The 19,695-nt window shown below is 39.0% G+C and overlaps 1 protein-coding gene across 2 annotated transcripts in view; it reads left to right on the forward strand.

Annotated features, from left to right (window-relative positions):
• The window catches only part of LOC120299206 (protein mono-ADP-ribosyltransferase PARP14-like), a 31,405-nt gene that overhangs the window by 5,116 nt on the left and 6,594 nt on the right, over window positions 1–19,695 (forward strand). Inside the window, exons 5-15 of one of the 2 annotated variants that reach the window (XM_039323774.1) lie at window positions 1,544–1,780; window positions 2,811–5,065; window positions 6,636–6,869; window positions 7,739–7,960; window positions 8,976–9,051; window positions 12,600–12,722; window positions 12,957–13,019; window positions 14,788–14,955; window positions 16,933–17,139; window positions 17,230–17,838; window positions 19,246–19,391. In XM_039323774.1, coding sequence (XP_039179708.1) covers window positions 1,544–1,780; window positions 2,811–5,065; window positions 6,636–6,869; window positions 7,739–7,960; window positions 8,976–9,051; window positions 12,600–12,722; window positions 12,957–13,019; window positions 14,788–14,955; window positions 16,933–17,139; window positions 17,230–17,838; window positions 19,246–19,391 — 4,340 coding nt within the window. Of the gene's footprint in view, window positions 1–1,543; window positions 1,781–2,810; window positions 5,066–6,635; window positions 6,870–7,738; window positions 7,961–8,975; window positions 9,052–12,572; window positions 12,723–12,956; window positions 13,020–14,787; window positions 14,956–16,932; window positions 17,140–17,229; window positions 17,839–19,245; window positions 19,392–19,695 lie in introns of both variants that reach the window. The other variant, XM_039323773.1, reaches the window with a different exon arrangement.

Raw genomic sequence — 19,695 nt, forward strand, 5'->3', positions numbered from 1 at the left:
TTATAATGGTTCTAAGCTGAGGAGTACCTATACTATCTGCTAATTTATTTGATTAACCTCTCCACCCTTTTTCTCAAAAGAGCATTCAGTTCCATACAAAAGCTCTGACTCTAAACATGCAGGTTGCTTTTAATCTACACAATTCCTGGGTGAAAGTGACATGTCTTCCCAGATATTGTCAATGCTGGGAGAATGGGGGCCACCTACAAAATGATGACTACATGGATACCTCCATGCACTATTCTTGACAACTGTATGGAAGTGGTTTGCTTTTTCTGTTTTATAGGATGTCTTTCCATTCTCAGTTTAACTATCAACCCAAGGTATTCCCTGGAAGTATCCTATCCAAATAACAACCCAGTATTTGCTTAACTACTTTTGGGGATTGGCCAGGGTTTATAAAACATACAGAGAACATTGATCTGTTGCAACATCGTACAGATAGTACTTGACTTACAACAGTTCACTTAGTGACATTTGAAGTTATAACCACTACAAAAGTGACATAATAATAAAAATAATAATAATAGAATAAAGTTGGAAGGGACCTTGGAGGTCATCTAGTCCAACCCCCTGCTTAGGCAGGAAACTCTATACCATTTCAGACAAAGGCTGTCCGGTCTCTTCTTAAAAACTTGCAGTGTTGGAGCATTCACCGCTTCTGGAGGCAGGTTGTTCCACTGGTTAATTGTTTTAACTGTCAGGAAGTTTCTCCTTAATTCTAGGTTGCTTCTCTCCTTGATTAGTTTTCATTCATTGCTTCTTGTCCTGTCTTCAGACTCTTTGGAAAATAGCTTGACTCCCTCTTCTTTGTGGCAGCCCCTGAGATATTGGAACACTAGTATCATGTCCCCCCTCATCCTTCTCTTCATTAAACTAGACATACCCAATTCCAGCAACCGTTCCTTATATGCTTTAGCCTCCAGTCCCCTGATCATCATTGTTGCTCTTCTTTGTACTCTTTCTACAGTCTCAACATCTTTTTTACATCGAGGTGACCAAAACTGGATACAGTATTCCAAGTGTGGACTTACCAAGGCATTATAAAATGGTATTAACACTTCACGTGATCTTGATTCTGTCCCTCTGTTAATGCAGCCTAGCGCTGTGTTGGCCTTTTTGGCAGCTGCAGCACACTGCTGACTGGTTTTCACACAACCATTGCAATATCCTTTGGTCACATGATCAAAATTCAGATGCTCGGCTATTGACTCATATTTATGACGGCTGAAATGTCCCAAGGTCAGGTGATCTATCACCTTTTGCAACCTTCTGACAAGCAACATCAATGGGGAAGCCTGATTCGTTTAACAACCATGTTACTAACAACTGCAATGATTCTCTTAATAATTGTGGCAAGAAAGATTGAAATGGGGCAAAATTCACTTCACAACTGTCTCACTTAGCAACATAAATTTTGGGCTCAATTGTGTTTGTTAGTTGAAAGCTACCTATAACTGAATCTTTAAACTCTTGTCGGTTTTCACATGTGTGCACAGAAATGGAAAGCACATATTTAAGAACTTCTGATTTCTGTTTTTAGCAGCTGCAAATTTTCTTAAGCAATGTTCTAAGAACCGCAGATTCCAGCAGTACAGACTTACAGCCAGACCCCTCGAATTGACTAATGTAATCAAAGTTGAGAATATTCCAGCTGCAACATCCAGCGAATTCCTAACTCTTTACTTTGAAAGTCCAAAAAAAGGAGGAGGGCAAGTGTCCGATATTCAGAGGTTACCTACAGAAGATTCAGCTCTGGTTAAATTTGATGACTCCCAAGGTAATTGTTCTATTTTTACACAAAAGGAGTTTGCTACTGCTTGGCTAGAAGTCAAAAACTGATGAGTGAAGTTTGGGCACATAACAGCATTGGGCTTGATGTGTGCACATCAATAGAATTTCAAATGGCAGAACTAGCAGAGAGGACACAGCAGCAGCAGCAGCCCCAAACTGATTATTACATCACAGGACAAAGATTGGAGCTTGTGAGACAGACAATGTGCATTTATTGCTTTACTCCCTGGATGTGGTTTGCAGCATAAAGAAATGTGCTTGAATTATGGAACATTTATTGCAGAGATGGAGTTGAAAGTTGTTAGCTCAAAGATATAAGAGTATTATGTGATGAAAGTAAAGTGAGTGTGAATGATACATGACGGAAATAAGCATAAATATTCACAGACCTAGGTTAGTAGGAGGTCCATCATATTTTATTGTGATGGTTAATTGGTAGTCTGGACTGTCCAGTTTTATTTTATGTTTAAACTTTTTTAATTCTATATTCGAATTTTGTGAATTGCCCAGAGTAGGCAGCCATAATACATTTAATTAATGGTTCAGTTTTGATCAGAGAATGAAGCAAATATGTATGATGTGAATGAAATATAAGGAATACTTGTGACTTAATTAATCCATGAAAGATATATCACATAGTTGTGTTTGATAGGAAAATGGAATGAATGATTGCAAGCGATGCATAAATGGCTAAAAACTAGGACAAGTAGATGATTGTGAATAAAGAGAAAATGTATGGAGAAATATTTAAACTTACAAATGTTGGTAGAAAGATGTAGTTTATTATGACAAATACAGCATATCAGCATTGAGCACATGAATAATAATGGATTTAAAAAAAATGCTGAAAAATTCTTAATTGGTTTTTAGAAGCTGTGTTCCAAGAAATTTGAAAATTATGTTTGTTTTTTAAGTACTGTACATGTTCACTGCATGGTATCTGAATTGTATCTATTTCTATTGCAACTTCTGATTCAAATTCTCAGTATATTCTGTTTTTGTTTGTTTGTTTATAGCTGCCCTGACAGCATTGAAAAAGCAGCACTCATTAAATGGCCAGTCAGTCCTGGTTTATCCATTCTACAGTTCATTGAATACAGTTTTGTATGGAAAGGAGAAGCCACAAATCAAGATGCCGGAATCAATCAGTGTCCCTTTAGATCCTTATATATGGCAATTTCTACAAGGAAAGTATAAATTAATCCAAGAAATAGAGAAAGAAATGGCCAATTGTTTCTGTGAAGTAATATGGCCCCAGGCAACTTGTGAGCAACCAGAACTCGTACTGTCTCCCTCAGCTATCGTAGCTAAGCAAGGAAAGTCCATAAAAGAACTGGCTAGGTCTTGGAAAGATAAAGTTTCTGAGGAGTTTGCATGCATCCTGTCAAAGTTCAAGACAGTTAAATGCAAAATCATTCCAGAAGCATGGGAGATCCTTGAAAGCAATTTGTTAAAAAATGTATTGGCTGTGCCGGACGACTCCAAAAATTGTGTTACTCTAGCTGGTTTTGCATTCACTGTGGGTAGTGTGGAGAAAGAGTTGAGGGAATATATAGAACATTTGACCAAGGATGCTGAAATAGCCAGGCAAACATTACAGCAAACGTTGTCAATTTCCCCTGTAAAGTATAAACTTTTGCAGCATATCTTGCTACAAGAGAATATCAGTGAGGAAAACACTGGGCTGAAATGGAGTTATGATGCTTCAGCAAAGCAGTTGCAACTGAATGGGATACTTACAGAGGTTTACAAAATGAAAAGTGACTTACTAGAGAAGATGTTCAGGATAGTGGAGAAAAATGTCAATATTCATCCTTCTATTTTTCAATTCCTACAAAGGGCAGACCCTGTTAAATTGTCATGGAGCCTGTTTACGGAAAATAAAATTAATGCCGTCTATGAACTTACACATGATTCTATAGCTTTGGTAGGATATTCTCCTGAAGGCCTCTTAAAAGCAGAGGAACAAATAAAGAAATGTTTGAATCATGAATGCATTACATTGAAGGACCAGGAACTCATCCATAGAAAGCAATGGAAAGAACTAATTAAGCATCTTCAGAAGCTAAATAATTCTGTTGAAGAAAGTGTAATAATTGAGGACTGGATTGATTTGGATGGAGATGCTAAAATTATTGTGGCTGGTTATACAAAAGTTGTAGCAGATGTCTACCAACAACTTTCTGATTTTGTTGAAAGAAACACCCTCACACAAACAGTAATTCCTGCCAGGTCAGTGGCTATGGTGCAGTTTATAGAGGAGGAAAAACAGAAGGTTTGGTGTGATTTGAACCAGAAAGGCCTGATAATTAATTTTGGACTCATGCCAAAACAGAAGAACATTGTCTTGAGTGGACCCAAAGTAGAAGTGACAGAGGCAGCAGTGATGGTACAACAAATGCTGTCTTCACTGCACTCTGTGAATGTAGTGTTTGATAAACCTGGAGTGAAAGACTTTTTCAAAAACCAAGAACGTTACTATGTTAACCAAGTGAAAACAGAATTCAGCTGTTTGATCAGATTGCAAAGAGAAGATGAGAAAAACGGAGGTTCTGTGGAAACTCCACAACACCTTCAAACCAAGATAGACTTAAAAAATGGTGTGGTGATACAGGTCTGTATGGGAGATCTGACCCGTTATCAAGCTGATGTTGTGGTCAACGCATCAAATGAAGCACTGAAGCACATTGGTGGCCTTGCCAATGCTTTGCTAAAAGCGGCTGGCCCACAGTTGCAAGATGAATGTGATGGTCTCATACAGAAACATGGAGAGCTGAAGCCTGGCTGTGCAGTAATCACAGGAGCTTGGAACTTGCCGTGTAAACAGGTGATTCATGCTGTTGGGCCAAGATGGACCAGTGGCGACAAAGAAAACTGTATACAACTATTAAAGAAAGCTGTAAGGGAAAGCTTAAAACTGGCAGAAAAATTCAGTCATCGCTCCATAGCTATCCCTGCCATAAGCTCTGGGATTTTTGGATTCCCAATAAAAGAGTGCACTCATTCCATTTTAACAGCCATTAAGGAAACCTTAGAAGAATTTTCTGAGAACAGCAGCCTGAAACAGATTTGCCTGGTAGATATGACCCCCAAAACAGTTCAGGCTTTTTCTGATGCTTTACGCGAAGTGTTTAAAAGTGGACCACCCCAGCCCACATCACTGTCTTCTCGATCAAACAGTCAACTTATGGAGAGTAAAGACGATCTTGTAGTGACTTCTCATGAAGGTCTGAAACTTATCCTAGAAGAAAAAGGCATCGAAGATGCTACGGTAAGTATTTATATTAGCAGAGGAACTTAAATTATCTTCAATACAGCTAAAACATATTTTTATTCATTTAGAGCCATTTATATTATGCTTCTAAAATGCTGATATTTTGATACATTGAAGGAGAAATCTTAAAACAAAATTGCATCTGAATATCGTCTTCTCCAATGCCCAGATGGATTTGTTGTGTTAGATTAGAATTAATTGCACATCTTGGAGAAGATTGGAATAGTCTTTTAGTTTTGACAACTTTAAAAGCTCTTGCCTTTGGAGAGAAGACTCTGAACCAGGGATGTGCTGCATGAATAGTAGAAAATTCTACTTTTCACATCCGGGCAAAGGATATGAACTGAATTTCCATGCTCTATTTCGTGGGTTCTGTTAATGGAAATTCTTCTATTCTTGTAACAGGAACTGCTATTCCTGTTACAAATTCTCTACAATATTTGTTGAGATGCTAAGTAGCAAGAATAGGAGTTATAATTTGTAGAATGTCATTGGAGCCCTATTACAAAGCAGTGTTAATGTTATTTCAGTATAATGCTTGAATCTGAATGGGTCATCATCTTTGTAATTCTAGAGTGTTTTCTGATTATTGCAATTAGTAGATTCTATCCCTTTTTCATTAAGGAATGTTTATGGGAGGAAAAAGTAAAAATAATAAGATATTAATGTATGGTATCTTACTGTTTAGCAAAAAGGCAATCAAAGGGGAAAAGTAGATACATTTTCACTATGATTTTCTATAGCGATTCTATGTCATCCAGGTCATACATGTCCCAAAGATGCTTTTTCATGAGGCAACTGGATTTTTTTGTTTTTCTTTGAAGACATTTCGCTTCTCATCCAAGAAGCTTTTTCAGCTCTGACTGGATGGTGGGGAATGAGAGGATTTATACTGGCAAACAGCTGGTCATTTGCATTCTTGATGTCACCTGGAAGTTTATCTTTCTCATCATGGTCACCTGAGTGGTGCAAATGGGTGTGGGGCCTTCTTGGAACTGTTGAAAGGACTGTGTTGTAGACTGAAGATATATGATGTTGGATCCCTCCCTCTCTGTTGAGAGAGGACTGTTCAATTTTGATACAGATGGCCTCTTTGACCCCTGTTTCAAAATAGCGGTCCCCTCTGTCTAAAATGTGACTTTCTTGTCTTCAAAAACAAAAAAGTCCAGTTGTCTCATGAAAAAGCATCGTTGGGTGTTAATGGAAAAGGCATGCTTAAACTTTGATAATGGAAGGAAGCACTAATGATTTCTCTGCCATTCGTCCAACCTTTTGAATTAATAATCCATGCCAAATTGGGAACTAATTCATTATGATATGAGTCATTGGCGATGGAGTTGCAAGAAATTAGCAATCTTTTCCCCATACTGTTTCCATTCCCTGCTGGAGTCTCCAGTGGATCAAAGATGTCTCATTTGTTTAAGGTCTGTTTTCTCCCTATGTTACCTTAATAACAGCATCATGGGTCAAAGAATACTCTGTGATACACATACTTAACTCCTAGTCAGTTAATCTTGTAATACATAAAATCTTCTTGGAAGTAATTTGAACGTGGCTTTGATTCCAGACAGATGTTATCGTAAGCACTATTGGTGAGGATCTAAAGCTTGGCGTAGGCCCACTTTCAAAAGCTGTGCTGCAGAAAGCTGGAGTTGAGCTTCAAGATGAGTTTGATCAAGTGGTCCAAAATCAAGGAGCCCTAGACAACTGTGTAATTCCAACCCACGGGCATAATCTTGGCTGTGTTTTGTTCCACATTATAGTTCCACAATGGGATGCAGGAAAAGGGAATGCAATCAAGGTACTGGTTCATTTTGCTTCCTTGTTTGCTGTAATTGTCTTGGAATATAATGTTCATGAGTCAACAAGAAGGATTGTTGATGACCATTGTTTATAATCTTGTGTCTCTAAATGAAATTAACAATTCAAGTTAAAGAATAGTGGAAGCCGATACTTCCTTTTATGCTCTTTGGCAATATTCAAGGCAGTTTCTTGAGCTTTGCCAATACTTTCCTGGGCATTCTCAATAGCTCTGTTATTGGTTTTGGTTTTAATATCAGTCTTTGTGTGTCAGTTTGTACTAAAGTTACAAAGCATGCATGTTAAATTGTCCATCTTATTTCCGTTTACTTTATATACTTGAAGATAAGCTAAGAATTTTGGGTGCTAATATGAGTTTATCTGCAGATGGTTTATCTACAAGGATATATCATCATAGTTTTTAAATTACCCGTATATACTTGTGAATAAACCCATCTGTATATAAGCTGACCCCTGAATTTTTAACTAAAATACCATGATAAATTGGAACAGCTTATCCATTAGCAGGATATTTTCCATTGTGCTTTGGTTAAAATTTTTGAGGGTTGGCTTATCCGCTGATGGGCTGATATCAGAATACATACATTATGTCCTCTTACTAAAAAAAAAAAAAAAAAGAGGTGTTTCTTTGTAAACCATTCTTCAACACCAGAGTCATAGTTTTGATGCAATTGAATATGCTGAGTTGAAGTTGGATGTAGCTCTTCATGTTTTTCATATCCCTGTCTTTATGTGTGAATGAAGTTGATCTGTGCACATCTCTTGTCTATTCTGGTTCCTAAATTAAGACTTGTCTTAATATTGGGCCTTTTAAAGCATGATCGTGAAATATTGCTTTATATTTTACAGAAACTTCAAAATATTATGAGGAAATGTCTGGAGAGGACTGAAATGTTATCATTAAAGTCTATCTCATTCCCAGCCATTGGGACTGGAGGTTTTAATTTTCCAAATTCTGAGGTGGCTAAATGTATGTTTAAGGAAATACTTACGTTTAGTAGAAAGAAGAATTTCAAGTCCCTTCAGAAAGTTCACATTCTCCTACATCCAAAAGATAAAGACAATATAAAGGTAATGTTACTTTTCTTCCAAATAAGAAATTGCCGTTTGTTTTTACGAAATCTCAAACTTTACCTTGGGAAAATAATTGTAAATGTCCTGCTAATAATTAAAAAAACAGCAGCAGCAAAGTTGGATTGCTGGATGGGCATCTGCTTCCCCAGATACATTCAAAGGTAGTCCACATATCTTTCGAAACTACAATGTGATTTGCTTGATTTTGGCTAAATTTATTCATTCGCTCGTTTGTTTTTATCCACCTTTATTATTTTTACAAATAAGGCAGCAAATACCCAATAAACCTTCCTAGTACTATTTTCCCTACGGCAACAACCCTGTAAGGTTGGTTGGGCTGAGAGAGAGAGAGAGACTGGCCCAAAATAACCAGGTTGGTTTTTCATGACTAAGATGAGAGTTGAACTGATGGTCTCCTGGTTTATAGCCATTACACCAAACTGGCTCTCTTACCAAACTTAATGTTTTGTTTTGTTAGGGGTTGTGACATAGTATGTTCAAATCCAGTCAAATGTGGCTTATCCCATTAACGATGTTTAAGCATTCTATGGAATTGTGGACATATCACTCTGATCCTATTTGGCTGTATTTTTATTTTTCCATTCAATCATCTGTGCTGCTCAAAGATGATAGATGACTGTCCTATCTTTCAGGACAGTCAAATCAAGCAGTTACCCACAGCCCCATGGTTTTGGCGGGGTGGTGGCAGGGTGGGTGAAGCAATTTTGCCATAATGTTAGTAAATTGTAGTAAAAATATAGAGTTAACAGCTTGCTGGCTTCCCCCTATTCAGGAAGCTGTTGTATTTTATTGAAGCTGTTGGATGCACCTATTTTTAGTAGAAACACTCATTCTATCAAGGGGCGTCCAATGACATTGTCCCTCATGACCCCCATATTTGTGAGTCTGTTGCCCCCAGTGACATTATTCAGTTTTTGTAAGAATGGTTCCATGGTGTTATTGTTCCCTTTTTGCAGAGTTTTGGAAACATGTGAATAACTTTCCCCCCTAGGCATTTACAGAGGTTTTTCGATCTGGGATTGATGGTATTCTCCAGGCTGCGCCACCGAGCAGTGAAGAAATGGCAGGTAATGCGTGGGCTCAGTTGGACGGACTTTTCTTCTTTCTCCACCTTTTTCTTATTATGAGTTCCAGAACTATATTAGTTCCAACTGGGATGTAACATGAGTTATATGTGAACAAGCCTTCCTTTAAATAATATCAGTAATAGCTACTAGAAGAATGGAGGGACTACATTTTCAGAATATGTTTTATACCAGGGGTCCTCAACCTCCGGCCCATGGCCCACTACTGGGCCTTGGCCCGTTTGGAACCGGGCCATGGAAGTGGCAGGTAAGCGCATGCGCTCATGCGCCCATCCCTCACATATAGTCATTCCCTCTCCCTCCGCCAGTCTGCAAAGCCGGAAAGGCTGGAGATCTTCTGTTTTATACTTTCTTTCAGAATGGCCATGACCTCATGTGCGAAGCCATAGCATGATTTGGTTGGTTTGGGTAGTTAATGCACTGTACAAATACAGCCATTGTTGTTTCTGAATCATAGCTTAGTATGATTTATTTATTTATTTGTATCCTGCCTTTATTATTTTTACAAATTTCTCAAGGAGGCAAACTCCTCCTCTTTTCTCAACAACAACAGTCCTGTGAGGTGAGTTAGGCTGAGAGAAAAAAAAAATGATTTTTTTTTACTAGCTCTTGAAATAGGTATTTATATTTTACAAGGAATGGGGGGATAGTGCTCAGTCCATGGATATCATGAAGATGGCGGTGCCAATGTCAGCCTTGGTGAAATGCTCTCTGATAGTTTTGTTATTTTCTATTATTTGCTGTGATTCACTTCGAATTTCATATTCAAGAGACCAATTGTTAAGCATCAGGAAATGTTTTTTTAATGGGCAGCTTTCTGTGACTTCTCCCCCCCCCCTTTACAAACGAAGAAGAGATTCTAATACAGGAAGAAGGAACTTTCATGGAGCAATGGAAAGAAAAGGAGAAGAGCGAGAGGGGATTTTGAATAGACTAAGGAAAAGTGAAACAAAATCAATCGCAAACCATTTTATTCTCCACGAGAGTTTTCCTCATTTGTCCTATTTGCAGTGTACATTTCGCCACAAGCTTGCACAAATAAAGCATTGCAAACTCTTGCTGACCAGATTATGTGGGCTGAAGAAAAATATCCTGATTCACTCCTCATTATGTTAGGAGATTTCAACAGTGCTAACTTAAGCCAAGAGCTACCAAAATACTTTGAGCACATTAACTGTCTTGCTAGATGGCAAGAATACTTTAGGCCACTGCTACACAACACTAAAAAATGCCTATCGGTCTTTACCACGAGCAGCTGTGGGACACTTTGATCATTGTATGATTCACCTTGTACCTGTTTATAGACAAAGGCTTAAAACCATAAAACCAATAATTAAATCAGTGAAGTCTTGGACAGAGAAGGCAAAGCTAAAGCTACAGACTTGCTTTGACTGCACTGACTGGAAAATTTTTGAAGATACCTGCCGACTTGGATGAACTCACAGATACTGTAACATCATATGTTAGTTTTTGAGAAGATCCATGTGTGCCAACCAGAAACTTGCAAATATACAGTAACAAGAAGTCTTGGTTCACGGCTAAACTCAAGCAGCTACATCATGCCAAAGAAGAAGCCTACAGGAAAGATAGAATACTGTTCAATCAGGCCAGAAATGTATTAACAAGGGAGATCAGAGCAGCAAAAAGAAGCTACTCAGAAAAGCTAAGGAATCAGTTCTCAACAAATAAACCAGCAAATATGTGGAAAACTCAAAAAATATCACAGGTTACAGCAAGCATCCTCTCCACGCTGAAGGAAATTGACAACTGGCAGATGACCTGAATGTGTTTTACTATAGGTTTGAGAGGAAACCACTGTCACCTATCTCCACCATCCCCATCTCAGATACACCAGCAACAGCCAAACCTCCTACAACTGACTCCATCCCCTTGGGAAAACGATGTACAAGGTCTATTTCCCAGACAAAAGCCTGGAAAAGCACCAGGCCCAGACAAGATAACTCCTTCTTGCTTGAAAGCTTGTGCTGACCAGTTGGCTTCCATCTTCACCCGCATCTTTAATAAATCACTAGAGATGTGCTATGTTCCCTCTTGCTTCAAATGCTCTACTATCATCCCAGTGCCAACAAAACCCTCCATCAAAGAACGGAATGACTACAGACCGGTTGCTCTGACATCCATAGTTATGAAAACCTTTGAAAAGTTAGTGCTGGCCCACCTGAAAACCATCACGGATCCACCGTTAGACCCCTTGCAATTTGCCTACTGAGCAAACAGATTCAGCAGATGGTGCTGTTAATATGGCTTTGTACTACATCCTATAACATCTTGAATCTCCAAAGACCTATGCAAGGGGCCTTTTTGTAGACTTCAGCTTGGCATTCAGCACAGAATTCCAGATAACTCTTCTCACTAAACTAAATCAGCCAGCTGTGCCTGACCAGACCTCTAAGTGGATCATAAGCTTTATGTTAGAGAATTTTAATTTCTCTAATTGGTGAAAAATAAATCAGAAGCTCTCACAGTTGACTGCATTTAGCTGATTCAAATAACTTTATATTTATATAAAAATATTTACAATACCATTCTTTACAGCAACATAGCTTAATGAAGATTTCTTACAGAGACAGACCAGAGACAAACATGAGACTGGAAATCCAGCTCCTAACTCAATACTCTTTTGCACAGACTCAGTAGCACTTTCTTCACATTGGCTGACTGAGTTACCACATGACTCTTCCTGTTCATGAATATTCCAACACTTTATAATAGACAGGAAACAGCAAGTGAAGCTAGGCAAAAATCACAACAGATATCTGTACAATTAGCACAGGGGCCCCTACCGCTGTGTGCTCTCTTCTCTCTATTTACCAATGACTCCATCTCAAAAGATCCCTCTGTTAAAGTACTGAAGTTTGCAGATGATGCAACAGTGATGGGTCTTGTTTGAGAATCTGTATATAGATGGAACATAAACTATTTTAACTTGTTCCCTTAGGATGACACTATATGGCATTGCATGCCAAAACAACTAGACACAAGGACAGTTTTCCTCCATGCCATCACTCTGCTAAACAACTAATTCCTCCAGCACCGTCAAACTATTTAGTAAAGCTGTATTACTATTATTCTCACCTATCCTATTACCTATCCTTATTTTCTTATGATTGTAATTTTGTTGCTTGTATCTTACAATTTATATTGTTTTATTTAGTATCCTAGTATGAATTATTGTTGCTTAGCTAATATCCTATGACTAGCACTAAGTGTTGCATCTTATGATTTATAATGAAGTGTTGTATTTTATGATTTATGATGAATGTATTTTTATGTTGTTATGATCATGATTTATCAATATTACTTGTATGTACACTGAAAGCTTACTCACCAGAGACAAATTCCTTGTGTGTCCAACTACACTTGGCCAATAAAGAATTCTATTCTATTCTATTCTATTCTATTCTATTCTATTCTATTCTATTCTATTCTATTCTATTCATCAGTGCTATAACTCAATCATAGTGCTTCTTTTTTAATCACAGGTTTCTTTGGATCCCTTTCTACTTCAGCTTTAGGGAATAATGAAATGCAGATTGGATCCATTACCTTCCAGTCAATGATAGGAGATATTATAAAGGAAAACACAGATGTCATTGTGAATTTGACCAATGAAAACTTCACATCCAAATTAGGTATTGAATTTCAAATGACTATCTTCTGAACATCCTAATAAGCTGAGTGCTCATTCTTGGTGAGACAAAAAGCTATCTGGATATGCAAAAGTCTGTTTGCATGTGTATGAATGAGTGACAGTGAAAAATGAAGATTCATTGAAATAACTGAGGAATTTAAACTATTTTCTTGTAACCAGAGATATTCGTTGTTTACTTTCATACATATTCCTCCCCTTTTTCATATCTTTACAGGTGTCTCCAAAGCAATTTTGGAAGCTGCAGGACCTGAAATTGAAGCAGAATGTGTAAAACTTGGTAAGGTGCAACAAGAAGTCCCATTGGGTTAGGTAATAGAGGATTTGGCAGAATTCAATTGCCAAATGTAGTTTGCTTGGTATTTCCTATATTATTTAATGATAGTTCTGAATACATTTGTCAGTACTACTCTGCAAGTTAGTTGTTCTTGTTGTTGTAAAGAAAGATCTATGAATCAGCAGGAGGCAACGTGCTGATGAAAAAGATCCAATCTGGATCCAATTAGGAAGCCAGACACAAATGTACACATTTATTTTTCAGTAGTATATGGGTTGCAGCAGGTGGGGTTTAGTTAAAAACTAAATTTGGAAACCTTTTTTCCCATTTAGTTCCTTTTAGAGTATTGGGAATTGTAATCCCAACATGTTTGGGCTGGGGAAAGAGGCTGTGTTTGGTTATTAGAGAGAAGCCTGCCTGGAAAAACGCCATTTGGAGATTTGTGATCATCTAACTCAGGGGTGTCAAAACTCAATTTCATTGAGGGCCACATCAGCATTATGGTTGCCCTCAAAGGGCAGTTGCTGTCCCTTGTCTCCCTTAGGCTTGCCCCACAGAAGCCTCTCATATCTTATCCCCTTCTCTTCCTCAGGCTTGCCCGACAGAAGCCTATCCTATCCTATCCTATCCTATCCTATCCTATCCTATCCTATCCTATCGCTTTCTCTCCCTCAGGCTTGCCCCACTGACATCTCTCTTTCCAATAACTCTCTCCCCCCTCACTCCTCCTCCTTCCCCCCAAACCCCTCCTTTAATATCCTCTCCTCCCACATGTGTTCACTCACTGCCTGGCTGGCCTTTTCATGCAGTGCTCATCAGCTGGAGCTGCGTGTGCTGATTTTGGGGTCCCTGCCAAGCCCCAGCAGCCCTGCAGCTCCAACTGACTCTTCCCCTAAAGACTATATGTGGCTGCTGGCCACCCCGAGGTCATCGGAAGCCCCAATCAGCTGGAGCCCCGCACGCTGGTCCCAGGGTCTCAGCAGAGCCCCAGCAACACCACAGCTTCAGCTGACTCTTCCCCCAGGCCTCTCTGTTGCTGCCCCTGCTTCAGCTCACCCCCTCGCTACATATTCAATCACCTCCTCCTACTAGTCTGCTTGCGGGCCAGATCTAAACACATCACGGTCCGGATCTGGCCCATGGGCCTTGAGTTTGACATGTCTGATATAACTGAACAGAGAGATGCAGATTTAAGTAATGTTGTTATACCTGCCACGTCTCCTTAGTTAACCTGACATGCACCACATTTGGAAATTATCTGATCACCAAAGTCTGGTGATCAGAATATTGGACATAGGTACTGTTTAAAAGGATCATGTGGCTCCTTGGAATTAGATGACAAGGAACAGGAGATGTTGATGTCAGAATAAGTATCCTGATAGCACCATTTCCAGCTTCTAAGGGTAACTTCCCACCAGAGTACCAGAATATTTATGAAGATAGAGGAGCAGGTTTGGAAACAATCAGATGTATTATAGTCTTTGACCATAAGTGAGAAAAAGAGAGGAAAACATAAAAGAGTTTTCCTTATTTTCTTTGCATGTGCCAAAGAAGGCTGTATTTCTACAATTTGACTTTAAAAAGAACACCTAGTGTTTCCGGCAATGTGCCAAAAATGACTTTGCAGTAGGCAACAAAGGGCAAGCAGTTGTCAAATAGAGTTTATAACTGGTGTTCTCTGTTAAGAAATGTATATATAGATACCTCTACCTGAATGTAGTACGCTGTATGTCAAGGATAGTTCATGGAGAAGTTATTTTCATTTTTCCAGCCTCTCAGCCTCACAGTGGATTTGTAACTACACAGAATGGCAAACTAAGCTGTAAAAAAATTATCCACCTGGCTCCTTGCTCCAGCATCAAAACTCTGGTCTCCAAAGTTCTTCAGGAATGTGAAGCAAAACAGTATGCCTCTGTAGCCTTCCCTGTAATTGGAACAGGTTTGTATTCCCCCCTCCCCCTCCCAGATAATCATTTGTGCTTTTCCAGAATAAAGCTTTCATTAAGGAGGAGCCTATGTCCTAAATCCTAGTGACAGTCTCCTAAATTAGCTCATGGATAGAAAATGTGAACTGTTGAAGTGAATTTGCCATGTATGGAAAAGTTCCAGTGTTCTGCTGTGTTTGAATATGACAAAGGAGATGAAATTCCCCTATATTCCCATCCTCAAAATGAAGTAGGATCCATCTCTGACCTTCTGTTTTGTTACAGTTGACTTCTTAATTTCTCCTTCATGACTTCCATTCATTTGCAGACAGCAGCCCCCTTGGTGTGTTTAGGACTTCAACCAGAGGCTCTTAGGGAATAACAGAACTGTAGGCTATACTTAGAAGTTGAAATAACATCCTAGAACAGGAGTGTCAAACTCGCCACGTCATGTGATGTGTCACGACGTATCGTGACTTTTTTTTCCATTGCCAGCAATGGGGTGGACATGGCTTCCATATGATGCAGCTGGCCCACAGGCCAGCAGTTGGACACCCCTGTTCTAGAAAAATGCATGTATTGCTCTTAAGAAAACTTCATGAAGGTGTCCATGAAATCCTTGGGAGTTCAAGCTTGGCTTGGATGAGATTTAACTTGCCTTTGTTGTTGTCTTCCTCCTGCTTTCAGGCTTTTATCTTAGATCTAAAGTTAATAACCATGGTCTATTACTCCTTTTCTTGTGATCTTTTGAACTCAGCACATCATAGGCAAACAGAGGGAACAGAGGAGAAAATGATGATGTATATATACATCATGATACAAAGGGATGGCTTGCATTAGATATGTCATAGCATCATGAAATGTATTGTCAACATTTCACCTCATTACAGATTGTTATGGATCATGCTGCATAATACAGCCTTATCTGAGAAGTTGTTGAAAATCAGGTTCATTATTTACGTGGGCAGCACAGTAATTCAGCTGTACTAATTCTATACTATAATTCACTTCACATTTAAGAAACAATAGGGACTAAAACTAGCATGCTAAACAAAAGCCCAAACAGAGAAGTCCACAGGGAAGAAAAAAAGTCCCACAGATTTTGCATGCAGCTTGCAGACCAGATGTGTCTGTTGAATCTGGAGATTCTATTAGAATAACAAAAAAATTGTGCAAGAATGTTGCAACGTGTTCTCCACCTCTTGCATATATATATGTTTGTGCAGTATCAGTGCACATATAAAAAGGGTGGATTGGGGATTGCAATGCAGATTTCAACATTTTCCCCAAGTAGACCTCCATTGCCCCCACTTATTTTGAATCGAAACACTCATGATGGTGCAATGTATCAATTTCCTAGATCTCTCATACTGAAAACTTATTAAAACTGAGGTCCTGACTACAAAAGATCTGCCCACTCATGTAGATCTATGGAGGGGCCTTTTTTTGAGGGTACTACCAGTGACCGAACCATATAAACCTCTCCAAGGGCGAAGTGTGAAAATAGCTGGTTCTTTAGGCGAGCATCCCTCATCAGGAAATGGTGGCTGAAGAATTCTGGAAGTTGGAAGTCCACAAGTCTTATGCCAAGTTTGGGGACCCGTGCTCTAAAGGCTAAGCTTGACACCAGTGATGAAATAAAGGCAAGAAGTAAATTAAATTCATAGTACATACCCATTCTATAAGGGAAGTAGGCAATATTCTGCTTGACTGATTGGCTGTTTTAAAAATGCACATCTTGATTTGTCGGAATATATGAGGGTAATGCTATATAGCAAATGTTAGCAACTCACGTAAAGTACCAGTGGCCTTCCAAATGTAAGATTCTTGCATATTCTTGAATCATAGCTTGAATGACCAGCAGTTAAGGATGATGAGAATTGTAGTCCGATATCTGAAAAGGCACGGCTGGCCCATCCTTGCTTTGAGTCCCTCATTGTAATAAATACTAAGTATATTTTGTTGAGTTTTCTCTGTTGTATCTGATACAGGTCAAAGAAGAGGGAGTCCTGACGAAGCAGCTGATGATATCATCAGTGCAGTTGCTGACTTTGCAGGAAAACAGTTGCCTCGATACTTGAAACTTGTTAAAGTTGTTGTTTTTCAGCCACATATGCAAAAATCCTTTTCTACCATTTTGAAAAATAAAGAAGGTCGGGCATTGCCCACTTCCGAATCAATGTTTTCTAAGATTAAAGGCAAGTTTAAAGTTCATTTACTGTGAATGTTCTTTTCCAATTTTTTCCCCACTGAGTGTGCACTTAACAGAATTTCCCTTTTGCTTATAGCACTTGTAACTGGTCGGAAGTCACCTGCTAAAAAGAAAAGTTTTATAGTGTTGGAGAAGAAGATTGAGACGTCATCTTTTGAGATATGTGGCGAAAACAAGAAAAACGTGGAAGAGGCTGAAGCCTGGCTAAGGACATTGATTTTCAAGGAACAGACAGAAAATCACATTGCTGATGAGTTGATAGACACGTTTGCTGATGCCGAAATCAAGAGACTGAATGACCTCCAGAAAAGATTGAATATTGCCATTCATCTGAACAAGACGGAGTCTCCTCCTTTTATTTTGGTATCTGGAATCCCCCGGGATGTCCTCACTGCTTTCACAGAAATTCAGAAGCTATTAAAAACACTTAAAGCTGACCAGGAAAAGAAATCCAAGGCAGAACTTGTTAAAGTTTTGGTTGAGTGGCAGTATTGTGCAAACGGAAATGTCTTTCTACCTTTTGATACATTAAGTAACCTTGATTTAGAAGATGCTAAAATGAGCAAAAAGGGACAAATTCAGGTCCAAATTCGGGGACAAAAGTACACAGCCGACCTGAACAAGATGTGTGTTGTAGATAACCAAGGAAAAAGTATGAAAATTAAACGTGTTGGAAAGGATGAAGGTAATGAACATCTTAAATAACTGAGGTTGGATTAGTGGCTAGATTACTGCTTTGGTCACCTGTCAAAAATCTCCCCATGTTTTAAAAAGGGTGCCAGTGTGGTAGGACAAGGGTACAAGACAGATGAATGTGGGTGTATCACATAGAATTTATTTTAAATTAAAGTGAACAGACCATTTGTATGATTGCCATCAAAATACGACTGTCAATTCCATACTTGATGTGCAAGGCTTGTTCATGTGTAGAGCAGGTATTCCATGTGTTCATTTTCCAGCCAGAATTTTAGGCTTGTTTTCACTATTTGGTAGGAACTGGCATTACAGTATTCCTTTGCCCAAAGTGAAGGAATCAGTGAATAAGTTGATACAATGTTTGTGACTTCCACTGTGTCTGGAGACATCGTTCTTGGCCCATATCAGGCTTCCTTCTCTATCTGAATTTGAAGGTTTTTAATTTTTTTCTTTAATAAGAATCAGTGGGAAGGTGATATATCTTCCAGACTCTAGAATCATCTTTATTTGTGAGAATGTATTTCTGTTTCATTGTAAACACTTTAGGCATATATTTGTAGTATAAAAAAATGGGGACAGGAAGCAGTGGCTGAGTAGAGGGTTGTTGAGTATGTCTTTTGAAATTGAACATGTCCACTATGATAGCCAGTTTCTGAAAAAAATCTGCAATGTTTGCAAAAATCTAAATTATTTTAATTGAGTCAGCCTTGAGTTTTACAGAATCGAATTTGTGGAGTGAGCAGTGATTTAGCCTGCAGTACTGAATTCTAACCTCTGCGCCACCATGGCTCTTAAGACTCATGCTACTTCCCGTGTTTCCCCAAATGTAAGATCTATCCTGAAGATAAGCCCTAGTTTGATTTTTGGGGGTGGGCCTAATGTAAGGCCTACCCCGAAAATAAGGCCTAGTTTTGGGGCAAGGGGCACGCCTAAAAATCCAGTTAGGGTGAGGGTGGTGGATGGAGCTTTCCTACGCACCACATACCCCACTTACCATTGCAGCCTGCCTGCCTCTCCTCTTGGCCCACTTCTTCTGTGTCGTTCCCCGGCCTGCATTTTGCAATCAGGGTGTGGGCTGGCTGGGCGGGGCTATCAGTGCTGCAGGTGAGTGGAAAAGACACCCCCTGCCCCGAAAATAAGACCTCTTTTGGAGGCAAAAAAAAAGACCGAGTCTCGTTTTTGGGGAAACGTGTTTTGTGAGTGCTGATGGGACAGTTGTGATGATGAAAGAAAGTTATCCTGTGCAGGGTTGCCAAACCATGGTGAAGATTTTAGCAATAAATGTAATGTTTAGCACAAGGGGAGATAATTGCAAATTCCATTGATTTCAAACTTAAGCATAGTGCTATTTTCTGGTGGGTTATGTCGCTATTTTAACAAAGTGTTTATTTTTCAGGCAAACTATTAGAACATCTTCCTGAACATTGGGAAGATATGAAAGGAAATCATGTCAAACTAGTTCCACTCCAGCCCACAGCAGGAGAATATAAGGACATTGAAAAGATATTCCGAATTGGCTGTCCTACATTCCCAATTGAAAAGGTAACATTTGATCTGAGCTTAAGGAAGCAAATAAACCCAACACACCTTTCTTCTCCTATTTTCCCCACAACCACCACCTTGTGAGGTGGTGAAGATGAAGGTTCATTCTCCAAGCTTATGGGTTGATTTCTGAACATTTCATTACCAGGCTAGGTAACATCTTCAGCGGAATTTAGGGGATGTCTGTATCAGTACTCTTCCATTTCAAGAAACCAATTAAAAGAACTTCAAGGTACAGATTTCTTCTTTAAAGAGCATTTTATTCAGGAAACAAAGCATCAGCACTTAACATAGTTGAACCCAA

Source organism: Crotalus tigris, unplaced genomic scaffold (genome assembly GCF_016545835.1).
Source record: "Crotalus tigris isolate CLP2741 ecotype Arizona unplaced genomic scaffold, ASM1654583v1 scf7180000024282.1769268, whole genome shotgun sequence".
NCBI classification, from domain to species: Eukaryota; Metazoa; Chordata; class Lepidosauria; order Squamata; family Viperidae; genus Crotalus; species Crotalus tigris.